Source organism: Octodon degus, unplaced genomic scaffold, assembly GCF_000260255.1.
Source record: "Octodon degus isolate 3935 unplaced genomic scaffold, OctDeg1.0 scaffold00049, whole genome shotgun sequence".
Taxonomy (NCBI): domain Eukaryota; kingdom Metazoa; phylum Chordata; class Mammalia; order Rodentia; family Octodontidae; genus Octodon; species Octodon degus.
In genome coordinates this window covers 12,288,629-12,305,506 of record NW_004524625.1, presented here as the reverse complement: position 1 = coordinate 12,305,506, position 16,878 = coordinate 12,288,629, and the positions used below count along the sequence as shown (strand labels likewise).

The 16,878-nt window shown below is 39.4% G+C and overlaps 2 protein-coding genes across 7 annotated transcripts in view; one reads left to right on the top strand and one right to left on the bottom strand.

Annotated features, from left to right (window-relative positions):
- Window positions 1–4,596, top strand: part of Crebzf (CREB/ATF bZIP transcription factor) — a 5,073-nt gene extending 477 nt beyond the window's left edge. Inside the window, exons 1-4 of one of the 5 annotated variants that reach the window (XR_002821385.1) lie at window positions 16–872; window positions 1,082–1,159; window positions 2,225–2,293; window positions 4,029–4,596. Coding sequence is in view for 1 of the 5 variants with exons in the window: in XM_023716696.1 (XP_023572464.1) it covers window positions 1–876 (876 nt within the window). In the remaining 4 variants the exon portion in view is untranslated. The other 4 variants (XR_002821384.1, XR_002821382.1, XR_002821383.1 and 1 more) reach the window with 4 other exon arrangements.
- A 3,355-nt stretch (window positions 4,597–7,951) lies between these two features.
- Window positions 7,952–16,459, bottom strand: Tmem126a (transmembrane protein 126A). 2 transcript variants are annotated; one of them, XM_004632553.2, is made up of 6 exons: window positions 16,343–16,459; window positions 14,496–14,591; window positions 10,960–11,153; window positions 9,762–9,876; window positions 8,345–8,588; window positions 7,952–8,262 (listed from the first exon to the last, which is right to left on the bottom strand). In XM_004632553.2, exons 2-5 carry the CDS (start codon window positions 14,582–14,584, stop codon window positions 8,396–8,398), a joined length of 591 nt encoding a protein of 196 aa, XP_004632610.1. In that variant the 5' UTR covers window positions 14,585–14,591; window positions 16,343–16,459; the 3' UTR covers window positions 7,952–8,262; window positions 8,345–8,395. The 2 variants fall into 2 exon arrangements, with proteins under 2 accessions (XP_004632610.1, XP_023572365.1); XM_023716597.1 differs by having other exon boundaries at window positions 7,952–8,257; window positions 8,340–8,588; window positions 16,364–16,459.
- Window positions 16,460–16,878: the final 419 nt, after the last annotated feature.

Here is a 16,878-nt window from a genome sequence, read left to right as displayed (position 1 = left end):
GAGGCCGGGGCGGCGGCCGGGAGGGGGCGGCGCGGCGGAGTGGCGGTGCGCGCGCCCTCGCCCGAGGACATGGAGGAGGAGGCCGTGGCCGGCGCCCCCGGGGAGGAGGCGGAGGACATGGACTTTCTGTCGGGGCTGGAACTGGCCGACCTGCTGGACCCTCGCCAGCCGGACTGGCACCTGGAGCCCGGGCTCGGCTCGCCCGGGCCTCTGTCCTCGTCGGGCGGCGGCTCGGATAGCGGCGGCCTCTGGAGAGGAGACGAGGACGACGAGGCCGCGGCGGCCGAGATGCAGCGCTTTTCGGACCTGCTGCAGAGGCTACTGAACGGTATCGGAGGCTGCGGCGGCGACGGTGGCAGCGGGGAGAAGAGGCGCAGAAAGTCCCCCGGAGGCGGCGGCGGCGGCGGCAACGAGAGCAGCCAGGCGGCGACAAAGAGCCCCCGGAAGGCGGCGGCGGCCGCAGCCCGTCTTAATCGGCTGAAGAAGAAGGAGTACGTGATGGGTCTGGAGAGCCGGGTTCGGGGTCTGGCAGCCGAGAACCAGGAGCTGCGGGCCGAGAATCGGGAGCTGGGCCGGCGCGTGCAGGCGCTGCAGGAGGAGAGTCGCTACCTGCGGGCCGTCCTGGCCAACGAGACCGGCCTGGCTCGCCTGCTGAGCCGGCTGAGCGGCGTGGGACTGCGGCTGACCACCTCGCTCTTCAGAGACTCGCCCGCCGGTGACCACGACTACGCCCTGCCCGTGGGAAAGCAGCCGCAGGAGCTGCTGGAGGAGGACGAGTCGGCGGGAGGAGTGTGTCTCCATGTGGATAAGGATAAGGTGTCGGTGGAGTTCTGCTCGGCGTGCGCTCGGAAGGCGACGTCGTCTCTTAAAATGTAGGGTCAAGTAATCTGCTCTTTATCCGCGTTTACCCCTTTCAACTCCCTTACACCATGTAAAACACTTTAGTGGGACATCTTCACTGGACACATTTCAGAGGAGGAAAAAGTAATATTGAATCTTTTAAGTGTTTAGCTAAAAGCATGAATGTGACACTGTAACCAACTCCTAATGATAACCTGTGACTATTAAATCTCTCTGACAGTTTCTTTTTTAGGTGATTTCCTTCCTGCCAGGCTCCGTTGTAGGGGTTACAGAACAGTCGTTCCCGCCTCACAACCTGGTAAGGATCCATCTCTTCACGTAACGCTCATGCTCTGCTGCTTAGTCTACTTTAATGGGCAACATCTCAATTTGTGTGTGTGTGTGATTTTTTTTTTTCTTTTTTGAAAGGTGGGAGGGGAATCGAATTTGGGCCCTGTCCACCCTGGAAACAGACTTGTGCTGGTCAATAATGTATTTAAGATGCTTCTTCTGGTTGAAATAGCTGTTAATGTGTCCCCTTGTTCAGACTTGCGTGTACCTAGCTCTTCTGTACCCAGTGTGGACATGGCCTTGGATGACATCGGTTCCAACTGTACACTGAAACCTGCTTATAGCGATACAGTTTGGACACAGTGAAACAGGTGAAGTTGAATGGAAGTTCCGAGTTGTACAGGGTGCAAATTGGAATTCCAATTTCAGAGCAACTTTTCAGAGGTTGACAATAAGTAATTGAGGCATGCAAAATGTAACAGTTACTTTGCTGGAGATGACAGAAATCTCTTAAATATTCAAGTATGCGTTTTAGTTTTCAGTAGAAGATACAAAAGTACAGTCTCTTCAGAGTAACAGATTTTAGAATCTCACCATTAGAGAAGCTGCAAATTTACCTATCAGACTCTTTTGTTTTAGTTAATTGGAGGAAGAATAAGACTGGCTAATGAAATGTTTCCTTGAGGACCAGCACAGTGATTACCCTATCACTGAGTATAAATTGTTGGACACCTTTTTATGTTGTACTGACATTATAGGTTAAATTTATGTATGTATGATTAGATAATTGAAGGTTATGAAATGTGAATGAAAACGTGTAAAGTGAGGCTTCACAAAGAATCCTATTTTCTGTATTCTTAAAAGTATTTTCCTTATTTACTTTTTTTACATTGAGTGGTTCTGGCCCACTTAATGGAAAGCCTGATGATACTTTTCCAAAAATGGAAAATAATCTTCCCTTGCAATACTCCTATTGCCCACATGTATAAATTATAATGTCTTTCTTTGTAAGGTGCATTAAATTCTTTGTGAAACATCACTGTTTGATAAAGTATATACGTATTTAGCATCCTTGTTTTTCTTTGTGCTAAAGTGGATACAGCTGTTGGGGCAGAAGAGACGGGACCAGCTGCTGGCCACATTTCCTGCTTTATTTTAAAAGGTAGTATAAGAAATGAGGAAAAAGAGGTAATATCAGGGCTTCTGCTGTCTTTTATTTTTAAAATGTTCGTAATTGAAAAGTATTTTCCAGCAGTCCAAAGATCTAAGTTATCTTACACATAAGATGTTTTATTTTGTTGTTTGGTCATGGAAATGGACTCCTTGTTCTTGCACAACTGTAAATGTTTTGTTGCTAGATAATAGGACTTGAGACCTAACTGGGTCTCTGGCTTCCAGTGCACCACAGCGTATTTTGTGAAATCATCTACTGCACTTGAGCACGAATGGGTAATAGCCAAACTCACCACCTGGAGTGATGAACTTGCTTATACCTAAGGGCAAGAGCAAGCCCCTCACAATGCAGCTGCATGGATTTTTAGTGCCTACTGAATTATATATATATATATTATATATATATATACATAAAAACCAAAAGTAGTTGGAAGAATTATTTGAAATGACTAATTTGTGCTATCTTTATGAAATATGTTAAATGTAGCTTTTTGAAACAGAAGCCTTGAATTGAAATTTAACTAATACTTGAACATTTTTGTATATATTTCTTTGTATATAATTTTGTGCAGTACCAATGACAAAAATATGGTGTCATAATAAAACCGGGTTTGTTGATCTTTCAGTTATGGGCTCAAAGAATTTATTCATCTCTAACATGACATTGGAAAATAATGGGTGAAAATAGGAGAAATTATTGTTGTTAACGCTGACTATGGTTCTTAAAAAGGGTTGGAAGCATGAAGTTTGTTTCTAAAAATTTTACCATTCCCTTAGAGTATTTTTCTCCTAGTAGCAATGCTTCTCATGCATTATTTAAATTTCAGGGCTAAGGAGAAACAGTAGTCAAAGCTTTCTGAACTGGGATGTTTTGAAATTCCAAGTATAGATTTTTAGAATGTCATTTTATAAATGGCAATTTGGGGAAATAGATGATTTAAGAACTTTGGAAATGCTAAGATTAGTATGACCTGTTTTTAAAGCTGCTTTGTTAGGTTTCTTGTTTTATTAACTGTCTTCTCTCAGTTTCCATTTCATTATTTCTTTTCTAGTTTTGGTGACTTAGTGATTTTGTCATTTTTTTACATCAACTCATGGTCTTGTTTTTACATGGTAATTGCATGTATTTAGGACCTATCAGGGGCTAATCTGGACATATTTATGTGTAAGCACATTTTACTGTAAATGTTGGTTTCTGCAGATGTTTATTTCAGTATGTAGTAAAGAGAATCTTAAAGTGTCCTACTACTTGTTAATTAAAAAAGTTATGATTAATATGAAACTGTTGTCTTACTATTTTTAGAAAAGTGTGTTCTAAATGATTAGTATTTGGATAAAAGATTTCTGGAATATAAAATAGATTGTTTTGAAATTTTCAGGTTTCAGTCTTTTTAATGGTTGAAACACTTTAGTGTTTGGGGGGCCTTTTCCTTTTGGATAATTGTGCATCTGTGGTTAAGTGATACAGCTAAAAACACAGCTTTTTAAATATTTGTCCTGTGGTGGCAGGAATTCTTACATTAATTGAACTAACACAACATGTTAACCTACTATTTCTAGCATACCAACTTAACTTTCTACACTTCCTTGAGCAGGGCTAGTTAAAAAGTAACACTTAAAAAAAAGTCACACCTCTGATATATCCAACCAAGTGTTCGAAATATTTTAAATATTTGTTCATTTTATAATCACTAAATTAATTTCTTTCTCTTCTCTTTGAACAGCTTAGCAGTATCTGCAAAAACGAATCTTTTCCTACAACCTGTTAACTGACTGGACTGATGGTAACAAAGTAATTGTGGGAGCCATGTCGGTCAAAAATTTGGCATCTGCTGAAAAATATGAATGCCATTTTTCAAGTTCCCAAATTACTTCTATACTGATTTCACTTTCCAGAAATGGAGATATGAAAAGATTCTCTGGAATGCTTGAAAGACTTAATAGAAGTACATGAAACTTAAGTTAATTTTGGAACAAAATTATACTTTTTTTGTCTTTCATGGGAGTGATATTCAGTTCTTTGCATATCTTTTAAAACTTGGGACCAGTGGAGAAGAGAATTACAGTATTTTATCAAGAAATAATAAATTCTTGACATAATCAAGAACACATTCTATGGAATTACATTTAGTGGACTAGAGTTACATAAATAGGTCGCAAAGTGATCACAAAGCGTACTATGAGTTTGTATTTCCTGGAACATAAAAGCTAATTTGGAGGACAGACACCTTGCTGAGAATATGAAAGTTAATGTAAAGTCCTTAACTATAAAGAACAGTCTTTTAAAAGATGCATTGATTTGTCTGTACATCCTTTGAAAAAGTTGATGATAAAATGTGTAGTTAATTACAGTTCAGGTTGACCCTAGGTTCTGTGGATCCTGAGGTTTTGCCATCTGAGTAACTGATTTTGAGGTTGATGGTGTACTAGTTCCTATATTAAAGTTTCTCTAGTGTTATTTATGTAATGATCTTAGTATTTTGGGTGATGGGAATGGCTTTTTTCATGGAATATGTGGTTCTATTGAAACATTTTTTTCTGGTCTATTACAACTATGAAAAAAATCTCAAAACTTTGAATTCATTTTTGTTGGATGGTTGTATTTTTTTCCCCCTGGTCTATACTGAGTCATTTTGTTTAATTGACTTGTCTGGGAAGTATGCAGATGATAGAAAAGGGAGTATAGGAGATATAGGCTCTTGTTTAACTATTCAGTTGATTTTATGTGGTAATCAAATTAACTCCACTCAGTTTCTTGTAATTTGTATAGCTGTAAGCTAGGCAGTAAAGCGCATCCCCACTGGCTTCTAGCTAAAGTAGCTAATACACTGACCGTACAGCCAGCTCCACCACTATACCCTTGCTGATCACAAAAACCTACTACTTTAAGAGAACAGATAAGTAATTATCTCAATATGTGGTTATCTACTTGAACACTTGAGGACATAGATTTCAGATCTTACTAGTCAAATTTTTAAGCTAAATTAATGTTAGTTTTGAATAGGAAGATGTTTTTTCCTCAAGTTATCCTATCCATACAGATTTCTAAATCTTTATATCTTTACCTTTTTTATTGTTACCATCTAGTCAGAAATCAGAAGGAAAAAAAAATAAAAAAAAAAATAAAAAAAGGTTTCTTCAAAAACAAAAAACAAAAAGAAATCAGAAGGAGAGGTCTTTCATTAGAAATGATCAAGAGCATTTTGTTTGGCCAGCACATATATTTGAATTTGAACACCTTTGTTGTTAGGTGCAGCATTCTTTCAGCCACTCTTATTATAACCTACACTTTTTGTTGCCCTAAAGTTACTTGAAAATGTTCTGCTCAGTTTTTTTTTCCATAATTTTATTGATAAATAGCAATGAGAGTTTCAAATCAAATTGGTAGGACAGTTTCAATAATTAACACATTGCATACATTCCTCCCAGTGGTTAATATTTTGCTCAGTTTTCATAAGCACTAATTTAAAAAATCTAGGCACTACGTATGTTTGGAACATTGTGTAATTCTATAAACATAACAATTTGAATTTTATTGGTAGCCCAGAGTGTGCTTGCAAATTCTCTTTCATGTGTTCCCACTCAGGTCAATTCCCTAGACACTTGTGGATCTTAGTGTACTACAATTTTTGAATAACAAATTACGTTACTATCTCAATACAAACCTTTTAAAAAAAAACCTTACATAACTACAGAGTGAACTGTAAAAGATTGGGTTTGTCTATTGTGACAACTGAAATTATTTTCCTGATTCACGCAATGTTTTTTAGATCTAGTAGGTCTTAGCTATAAATGACTGAGTTGTAAGGCAGGTCAAAAGCAGATTCTTGTCATGGATCTGACAAAAAAAAAAATTGGTAGATAAGTGATAACAGACTAAAGTTGGTTTCTTGCCTAAGCTGCACATTTCTATTAATTTGAAAAGATGATTTAAGAAACATGTAGCAGAGAACATGTTACAAATCTGTTTAGCTTCAGAAATAAAGCTTATACCCATTTACAGATGGTATGCTGGGGAGTAAATATTCTGGGACAGTTTCAAAATAGCTTAATTAGGGCCGGGGAAGACAGCTCAGCAGAAAGCCCTTGCCTTGCATGTGCAAGGTTCAGAGTTTGATCTCTATTACACACACACACACACACACACACACACACACACACACACACACACACAGGGTTATATCATTGGGTTGTCAATCTAAGTTGATTGTATCATGTATTTTTTTTTTTTAATTTTTTAGGGTAGGGTCTATAGGGTGTTCAGGGTCTCACTATGAGATCGGACTACTACTGATCCGCCTGTTTATAATCCCAAATGCTGGGATTATAGGTGTGTGCTATCACACCCAATCTCAATTGCTGTCTCAGAGTATTCCAGGGGCGGGGCCCGCACAGCGGGCCCTGGGATTGAACCTGTACCTGCATCATGTATTTTTTTTTTTGTGGCAGAACTGGGGATTGAGCTCAGGCCCTTGTGCTTGCCAGGGAAGCACTTAGTCCACTGAGCCATCTCCCTGGCCTCTCATATATTCTTAAGGAGTCCAAATCAATAATTTGGATTTATTTTTGAAGGAATTTTATAAAATGTGATTAACAGGCCTTAATGTAATGTAGCTAAAATGGACAATATGTAAGCCAGAGCCTTTATCTTATTATTTTAGCTTCCACACATATACACGAGTTACCCGAGTCAAATATATTTATTACAGAAAAACTGGGAAATTATAAAGCAAAAAAGTCACTCGTAACTATAATCCAGAGGATATTAACAGTAAACATTTTTATATATCTTTGTGCGTATAGTTTCGTAGAAAATCTTCAGAAAAACTAAAAATTTTTAAATTTTACTTGAATTTTAAATCTCAATACTTTTTTTTCTAAAGGCAAAAAGCCTGTTTCATTTGCAAAGCTGCCTTTTCTAAATTCTCTACAGATTAGTAAGTAGCATATTACTTAAATCATTATTAGAGAGGACTAGATGAGATGGACTCCTGAATATGGTCCAGGATGACACTGACGGTTTGCCTTGTACTCTCCTGTGGTGCCTGGCTTTCTTCCTAAAGTGCTGATCTCGACCAGTGCACTCTCGTCCTGTCTGTAGCTGGGACCTGTACTGCTAGTGGCAAACACTGAGTGTAGCTATATTTCTGTCACTGAAAGGAAGTACATTGGACACGGCCGATTGAGGTGCTGTCACAAAAAAAATAGGATGAGATGTTTGGAAAGTGGACACAGTATATCATTTCAAAAATTTAAAGGATCTAAGGAAATGAATCTAGTTATTTTAGGAAGTAAAACAGGAACAACACAAGGGACATGGCTATTTAGTGCTTGGTTTGTCAGGTGATGTTAGCAACGTGGTATGTAATAGCAGCCTTCATTTAGTGAAGTGAGTGATGGTTTAGCACACTGATGTTAGTGCCTAACAGCATGAAAAAAGGCTCACATCTGAGATTCTAAAGAACTATTCCAAAATACTTGAAAAGTTCAAATGAGACTTTGTCTAAACCTTACAAAACTAGAGCTTTCCAAGGATGCAGATTTCTCTTAAGAGGAAGGGTTTTTGGATTAACAGTCTTTGTAAATGCTACAGAGAAAATGATGCATACGTGCATATATAACTTTGCTGTATTGACAGATCTTTTTCCTGTCTGGCTTCGTGCAGCAGAAACTGCTATGTGGTTAGGTTTTCGTTTATATTACAGACCCAACCCAATGCCTAAAGTAAAGGAGTAGCAAAAGGAGGGTGGAAAAGACAGTGTTGGGCAAAGTACAGAGAAATGCTTTTTTTTTTTTTTTGGCATAGTGCTAGGGATTGAAGCCAGGGCCTCAAGCATGCTAGACAAGCTCTCTTCCAGAGTACAACTATCTTTACTCCTATTTAAGTGATTAGTTTTTACTGTGATTTAGCCTTTTGTTGCTGTATATAGCCTTGTACCTCATGTACTGTAAGTTTATTTTTTTATTTTTATTTTATTTTATTTTATTTTTTGGCGGAGCCGGGGATTGAACTCAGATCCTTGCGTTTGTGTAAGTTTATTTTTAAGAGAAACATTTTCACTTTCATTTTATATACATACTTAGTTAAAAATCAGTTAATTTCTAGGCCTGGTTCGGGTAACTGAAGAGCCTTTATAAGTAGTTTATATTGTCTAGCTCCAAGGTATGCTGCGAACACAGTCTGAAGTAGAAGGGGAAATACCATCTTTCTGAAGACAGGCTTAGCTATTCTAATCCAGTAGGTTAAGATGTTTCCTTTCTCTGGTAGCAGTGCTGATTGATACCTGTAAGAAAACATGGAAATACCTCATTAGAAAAGACTACTGTATCAACTGGCCAACCTATGTACAACATAAATTGATCCTACAAGTTTTAGGATTGAACTAGTTAAAAGCTCAAGGTAGTGCTACTCTGCTCAGTGTCTACTAATTAGTTCTGGGATTTCTTTGCACTCTTCTCCAGTTTACCTCTGGAGGGTCACACAGTAGTGTACTGGTGTATGAGTTCAACGGAGAATAACTACAATTGTATTTTTTTTTTCTTTGTATTTTACGGAAGGGTCTACAGGGCCTGGTAGTGATCCCCCTGCTTACAGTCCCCCAAGAGCTGGGAGTACAGGTGTGCGCCCCAGGGGTGGGGCCAGCATGGCAGACCTGGGGATTGAACCCCCAGCCCCTGCACCTGCTTGCAAGCACTTTAATCCGCTGAGCTAACAACTGTTTCCTAATAGGCTAAAAGCTAGACCTTTTCTGATTAAAATTTAGTGTGAATGCTCAAACTCAAAATTGTGTATAACACAGCTTTCACACTAATGCTAGGCTTAGTATTGTTTGTAGTTTTCTAGCAAGCATTCATTATGCAAATTAAGAATAGTAATTTGAACTACTTTGGAGTTCCAGCGTGATACAGTCCTAAAACTGTTTCTTTTTTCTAATTTTATTTATTTGTGTGTGTGTGTGTGGGGGGGCAACTGGTGGGCTGGGCTGGCTGGCATGTGGTGCTGGGGAATTGAACCGCGGTCCCTGTGCTTGCTAAGCTTGTTCTAAGTAGGTGCTTTAGACCACTGAGCCATCTCACCAGCCCCAAAACTGTTTCATTCTTGAGAAGTAATTCTTGAGTTTACTTACAATAAAAAGTCTTTATGCTTATAGAAAGGAAATACTCTTTTTTTTTTTTTTTTGGAATTGGGGATTGAACTCAGGTCTTTGCACTTACCAGGCAAGCGCTTATTCTATTGAGCCATCCACCCGGCCCTCTTTACGCTTATAATTGAAACAGTAACACTGTTCTAATGCCTTAAAATGGTGATTGTATGGCACATTTGCTACAGTGGGCTGTCATCACTGAAAGCTCTAAAAGGTTCTTTCTCATTGTCTTAGAAGTTGTTTTAAATTGTAAGTTTTCTATGTAGTCACACATATGAAAAGTTGTCAGTCATGATGAGAAAACAATCTTACCTGGCTGCTAGGGCACCATTCACAGGCATAGCCAAGAAAGCAGGGTACAGACCACCAAAAACTAAACCAATCAGTCCAGCCCGTGTCATAGTGCAGGTTTCACAATTCAGATCACCTAGGAAATAAATTAGTTCTGGTAACTTATGGTCATGATAAGTAAGCAATTTAAATACAAGATCCACTTATATTTACTACAGGTATCTTCAGTGCAGCAAATGCAATTCTCTAAGTCATATTTAAAGGCACAATTAAGGGCTGGGAGTAGTTGGGTGGCATAGGCACCCTGAGCCTGTACAAGGCGCTGGTTTGGCCAGTAGCATCCAAAGAAACCTAAAATTGCCAAGAAAATCTAAAAATATTTTAGGAAAAAAATTCTCTAATTGGTTCTGGCCTTGGGTATAATAATCTCAAAAGTCTACTGCTGTTAGCTTTCTGCTCTTGTTTATCAGCAAACCTGGGCTAGTATTTTTCATTCAGTTTAGTTCCTGGGCAACAGATTTTCCTTGATTGTAAAAGCTCTTTGTGTCCTGGTGATAGGAATCTAAACAAAATACTCATGATTTAATCAAATTCAAAGGAGCCCTTAACAAAATAAAATTTAGATGGACTGCCCTCCTCAGTTTCCATGGTGATATTTTTAAGTCATTAGTCATAAGTTGTGTGTGAGTGATCAGGTATAGCTGAAGCAGTATAAATGGTTAATTTTTCATAGATGCATGGAGTACTTTAAGAGATTTGCTATATAGAACCTTGTTCAATAAATTATTTTGCCCCTTTACGAAACTTCTCTAATATAAACCAAAAGGACCATAAGCTGTAGTAAGCTTTTCAAATAATATATATATATATTTTCATGGTACCAGGAATTGAACTCAGGACCTTGCGCTTGCCACGCAAGTACTTATCCTACTGAGCTATCTCCCCAGCCCTCAAATACATTTCTTAAGGTTCACAAATAGCCATTACTGAATGCTGAGGGAAAGATAACTTAGAAGTATTTAGAAATGCTGTGTACATCTTACTTGCTTGGTAAACCCTGCTAATAGTAAGTTACCGTATAACAGTGAGGCTAGCAAAATTCAGTTTTAATCCGAACACTGCAGTATAGCATTGCTATTAGATACTAAACCTTAAGTGTTAACATTGCCAATAACGTATACCAAGGTAAATGCTTTGGTGATAATGAAATAGAATTTACCTGTACTCAGAGGTAAAGTTACAAAACCTGTGTAAGAGGCATTTGCTGACAAAAGCGGGATCACTGCCTTTGGTAAGCCAGCAGCTATACGAGCCTGTGTCACATGCAGGCTGCGCCGAAAAAGGCTGTTTGCTATCAGACCACAGAAAGCCGCATTAAGTCCAACATATACTGATCCGTGTTCAAGTAGGTTCCTGAGGGTGAGAAAATACTTTAAGCTCTACTGTGTATATGTTCTACCCAATGTTATGAGATGTTAACAGGACTTTGGGAATCACTAAACATGTCTACCCTTTATACTTCCATAACATCAAAACCTTAAGTCATGTTTTTACATCCAGATTTTTATTCTGAATTTGGTCAATGTTTGTGGATACATACAGGCAAATTTTTCTAAACATGCCTTTTAAAATTTTTTAATCAATTTTTTTTTTTTTTTTTTTTTTTGTGGCTAGCTCAGCCTGCCCTGGGCATGGGGCTGGCTCGGTTTGTGGTACCCGGGATAGAACTACCGTCTCTGGCTAAGCGTGCACTTTAGTCTGCTGCGCTCTCTCACCGGCCCTAAACATGTTCTGTGTAGCAGAAAGCAGCTTCTTAAGCATCTTGAGTAGTATGGTTCTCTTCAGAATTCCTGTAATACCCAATGGTTACCTTTTAGCACAACACATTACAAGGTAGTATTACCTTATAACCATTGACTTTAATGGAGGCTTTTCCCTTTGACTATAAGCAATTTGATAATAAACATGTTTTCAACTTAGTTTTGGTAACAGCTGGCACAGACAGTTCTGTGCAGTTAATGGGTTTCCTTTTACTCTTCCTTGAGGCCTTAAGTGTCAGGATTTGGAAACGGGAAGTACTAAACTTTTTATTTTTCCTGTATTTAGGACAGGTTCTATAGGGTCTCACTATGTAGACTGGACTTGTAGCGATTCTCCTGTTTTCAGCCTCCCAAGTGCTGGGATTACAGGCTAGCGTGCCACCACGCCCAGTCTCAATCACTGACCGACTCAGTGTGCCTTGAGGGCGGGCCAGTGCACAAGCCAGGGATTGAATCCTGGCCCCTGCGCTCTGCCTAAGCAGGTGCTGTAGTCACTGAGCTATCAGGCCGGCCTGGGGAAGTACTAACATTTAAGGGATACCCTAACCAAAGTACTTTACAACACCCATTGATAAAGAATAAATTGGTGTTCTGAGACAGTAGGAGATAGAGATCTGTCAGCCTATATTTTTAGTCCCTTGTCATCTAGAATGCAGTTTACCTTATAAATCCATTACTCATGACTAGCCAAGCTACACACAGTACCCTCAAAACTTCTGTAGTTTACACTACTTTAAAAACTTCCCTACAAACTACTAGTTCAGCTTCCTATATTGTGTAAAGTGTCACTTTTCTTCCCTGTCATTTCACTGATGGAGAATCTATGACTTGCAGTACAATTGGTGCTAAATGCACAAAATTATCTTTTACCTTCCAAGTTTTGTATTACTAGTTTTTTTTTTTTTTTTTTTTTGGCGGAACCGGGGATTGGACTCAAGCCCTTGCACTTGCCAGGGAAGCACTTATTCCACTGAGCCATCTCCCTGGCCCTGACAGGTGCTTTTAATGTAGGGGTTGTGGGAATGGGAAACTTGAACATTTCCTCTAAAATACTGCATCCTCAACATGTGACATATATACTATCCTCACTGTAGTCATAGGAGCAAATGCTGAGAGTTGTTTCCCAGCCAGGTTTTAATTTCCTATGTAAAGTTAAAATTTTTAGTTAATTTCTTTGCTGCCAATATTCCAGACAGTTCTACAGAACTACAAAGAAACTCATGACTTTCTGGCACAGTGTACAAGATCAAATTTAACAAACAGCAGCGAATTAAAAGGTACATATAATTGTTCCTTAGATCAGAAAATGAATTGAGTTCAATCCCTGGTACCACAAAAAAAAGAAAAAATGAAGTTTTTGATAAAAAGTTTCATACATATAGTTTCAAGAATATATCAGCTACTAAGCGTATCTGATAATACAAGGAATGATGAGAATACAAACTTAGAACAAATTAAGAATAAGGCTAACGGGCACCATCACGTACCAGTGTTTGAGAGCTATCTCTAGATTTGGCGCAGCCCCAGCTCCCTTCCCAGTACTCTTAAACCACTGCTGGACTGAGTTGCAGCCTGCTCGCTTTTCTTCAAAGCTGCCATTATCTACTCTACTCCTTGTGTCAGTCTAGGGTCTTCCCTGTCTTGCTGGTTTGGAAACACAGAGCTTTTTGCTTTTAAGTTTGTTACTTACCTCAACAACTAACAGGGCACGTTTGTGAGTGTGTGGTAGCACAGTGACGGTTGCAGAGCTTTTAGAATCTCACCAAGTTCCTACTTGATCTTGGGTTATAGATTGTGTTGAGATGGCAAGTAATAGCAAGACAGGAATGTGCAGTTTTCACACTTGAAGGTGTGTCTACTTCCAAATGTATTTTAAGCCTTTCCTCTTTACTATCCTCTACTCACCAGGATAACTAAAGCAGTTTTCTAGTGCTCTTCTTTTTCTATCCAAGCTTAAATCTACTTTCCAAAATGAGCTGGAATGTTCATTAGAAAACTTACAGTGGCACCTTGATATTGGTCGTTAATTGGTTCCAGACATGACAGTAAACAAATTTTGTTTTGGCTGGAAAGGGTAGCAAATCAGGCAATTTACATTGACAAGTTATAGCTTGTGTTAGAATAAGTATATTTCATGTCAAAATGCATGAAGTACCAAATATGATAAAACTTGAAAGCAGTTGATTACCAACATATAACTGTAGTGGTATCACATTTTCGGAAATTATTCTTTTTTTTATATGTACTTTCCTTTGTACCATTTACTAACACTGGTTTCTCAAATATGATAAACTCTTGGCCCAGGCATGTGCCATTCTCTACTTAAGTTATGTCCCCCTGTCCCCCAGGCTGGCCCCTGTTAATCCTGAGGCTTCAGATTTCACTTGAAATGTAACCTAGTTACAAGTTTCATTGCTCCAAGCAGGTCTTGTGGAACACTTGTGGAACAATGCTATAGCTTCCTCTGTTGTCTTCAGTTATCAGAATGTGTCTGTGCTTTTCTTTCTAAGCGTCTTAAGGATCTTCAGCCATGATCCTGTTTCTGTGACATTCCCTGTCTAGCCATGGTGTTCTTTATAGGAAAGCATACTGATAGGCATTAAATGAGGAAGAAGACAAGAAAGGAACTGAGGTTTTTGTTTTGTTTTTGAGACTGGGTACTCACTATGTAGCCCAGAGTGGCCTCGAACTCTGTTTTGTCATTGAAATGGGTTCATGATTTTTACATTTTACTCCAAGCTGAATGGAAAATTTGAATCATGCAAAGGTATGCCCAAAGACCTGATCTTGCCTCAACTTCCAAAATGAGCTACGTAATGCTGGGCAGCATGTATCATCAGCAAGAAAGACACTGTCCTTTGAAATGTTGTTTAATTTAGCAAAAGCTGAGTTAAAAATACACTTGGCAAAATTATTTTTAATTAAGGTATCTTACCTGTCTGTCTCTGGAAGTTGGTTAATTTTTCTGGCTATAATATCAGTTATGTTTTCCTTGATAGTATCATCTGATTTATGATTTTCCATATTGAGCCTTAGAAAAGTAAAAATACCATTTTCAATGTTAGATCTATAGGAACAACAGTTTAAGGTTTCTGAAGACCATGTTCAATTTTGAGAGATACAGATTTGGTTCATAATCTGAAAAAAAAAAAAAAAAAGGTGCATATGTAGAATACAGAAAACCAAAGCAAACAAAGTGAAAAGCACCCCAAAAGTATTAAGTGAAACATGAAAAGCAACACTTACATGAAAAAGAGAATATTTTCATAATCCTTAAAAACAGTTCCTGATCATTGTACAGTGGCACTAAAATGATGAAACAGCATTAATACAGAACTTGTGTTGATCAGTAGAAATCATAGAGAAACTAGTATGAGAGAAAATGTTGGAAAGTGACAAAGTAGTTAATAGAACATGCACAAAAATGGAAAAAGGTCGTGAAAAGGCACTTTACAGAAAAGTCAAATAGCCAACAAATAAAAAAAAAATATGCTCAGCCTCACTACATTTGGGCCAATACAGTATCTGACAATTTCAGTTACACTACTGGCAAGTACTCAGGGTAGCCAAAACACTCAAGTGCTATCAGTAAAAGTATAAATTGTACCTAAAATGGGCCCAACTATTTTGGGAAGTAATTTGGTATTTGTTTGGGAGAACACATACTGGGCAATTTTACTTCTGGATTTACTGTGTCTAGTAGGTGTGTCCAACCTGTGGTTCAGGCTGCTAGCCCTCTTAAGATATCATAATTTTTTTTTAAAAAGGAAGTTCTGTCATCTACATAAACTAATAGATATCTATATCTATATCTATCCCAGGAAGGACAAAACCTATGAGAGTAGGGCTCAGTAAAGTTTTCCCTAAGGGGCCAAATAGTAAATATTTTAAGCTATATAGGTAACACATGGTCTTTTGAAAAAGATTAGAAATGTGAAAAATCATTCTAGGTTAGCCTTTAAAAAAACAAGGGTTAGATGGGGTGTGGCCAGAGCCCTGTCACCTGTTGATCTCAGCACTACACAGGGTGAATGTCAGTAGGGGAATTAATGAATGAATGTTAGCCCGAAGATTGCGCTCATTAGATAATGGACTTCCAGGTAACAGATAAGGAGGTCCAGGGTTTTACTGTCTTGGTTACAACATTTACCTGCCACAAGATTAGTTTACGGCACTATTTATTGGATACTTCTTTTACATATAGAAGTCATTTGGAAAATACTGAATGTGTTGAAACTACATTATTTCTAGACTTAAACTGAGCAGGTAAGTATAACCCAGGTTTAAAAACTGAGGTCTGTAGGTCTGTAGTGTTTGAGGCCATTGGCATCGACTGACAGGACTTGAAGCCTGAAGCACTGGGTTATTTCTGTTATATGGGGTGTAGAAATAATACATGTAATCAGATTCAATATAAAGTACGTGACATATCAGAAGTTCTTTTCTTAAAATGTCCTACCCAAGCATGTCACTACTTTTTGAGTCTGTGCATATTGGTGAAGTTCTGAGTTCTGTGAAATAACCATTTATTTGATGTTTCTATTAAGTTACCCTTAACTCAGTAAAAATCTAACTGCCCAGCCCCCTTGGGGATCAAACGCCCAGTTTTAGTAATAGACCCCTGTCAAAGACTGCTACCTATGCCTGTAGTTCCAGTATAAAGGAGGCTGAGGCAAGAGGCTCGCCACGAGTTCGAGGCCACGGTGGTCTACAGTTTAGGGAAGCTTCGACTACTACACACCCTTGGCGAAACCCCGTCTCAAAAAAGAAAATTTACTTCACCTTGTTCCGGAATGCCAGTACCTCGTGCGCGCCTCCCGCGTGCTCCTCCACCATGCACGGTTCAGGGCAACCTTCGCTCCTCTCGCCAGGGTGCAGCCATCTTTGGGGACACGTGACTCCCAGGTGACGCCGCTTCCGGCTGGGAACTTCCGCCCGGGAGGCTGGCGCGCTCAGTTCCGCTGCGGCGGGGCCCTGCGCTCCCGCGCCCGCCCGTAGAGGCTGTGCGGCTCTCAGGTACGGAGTGAGTGACCCTCAGGCCGACTCTCCCCCTGAAGATCTACCGAGGCACGTTGCTTCCTGATCAGTGGGACCCTCCTCCTGGCGTTGGCGCCCTGAACGCTGGCCCCAGAAAACCGGGAGCGGAGGTCTCCCCAGCGTTTTCCTGCTGCTCCTGGCTCTGCAGGGCTCTACGCGGCTGCGGTCCGGTTGTCTGGCCCAGTGTAGTCTGAGCCACCCAGCCTGCGTTGTGTTTTGCTTTGTTCGTGCTGAGGATTCTCTGGTGTCCTCCCCTCGCTGCCTAATTTCAGCGCAGGGTT

Excerpts from the sequence above, each read along its gene's own strand:
- Tmem126a (XM_004632553.2), bottom strand. The coding sequence starts at position 14,584 with ATGGAAAATCATAAATCAGATGATACTATCAAGGAAAACATAACTGAT. Across the intron at positions 9,877-10,959 it reads AACTTTACCTCTGAGTACAG|GTGATCTGAATTGTGAAACC; the intron begins GTAAATTCTATT and ends TTTATTTCCTAG. Across the intron at positions 8,589-9,761 it reads AATGGTGCCCTAGCAGCCAG|GTATCAATCAGCACTGCTAC; the intron begins GTAAGATTGTTT and ends GTTTTCTTACAG.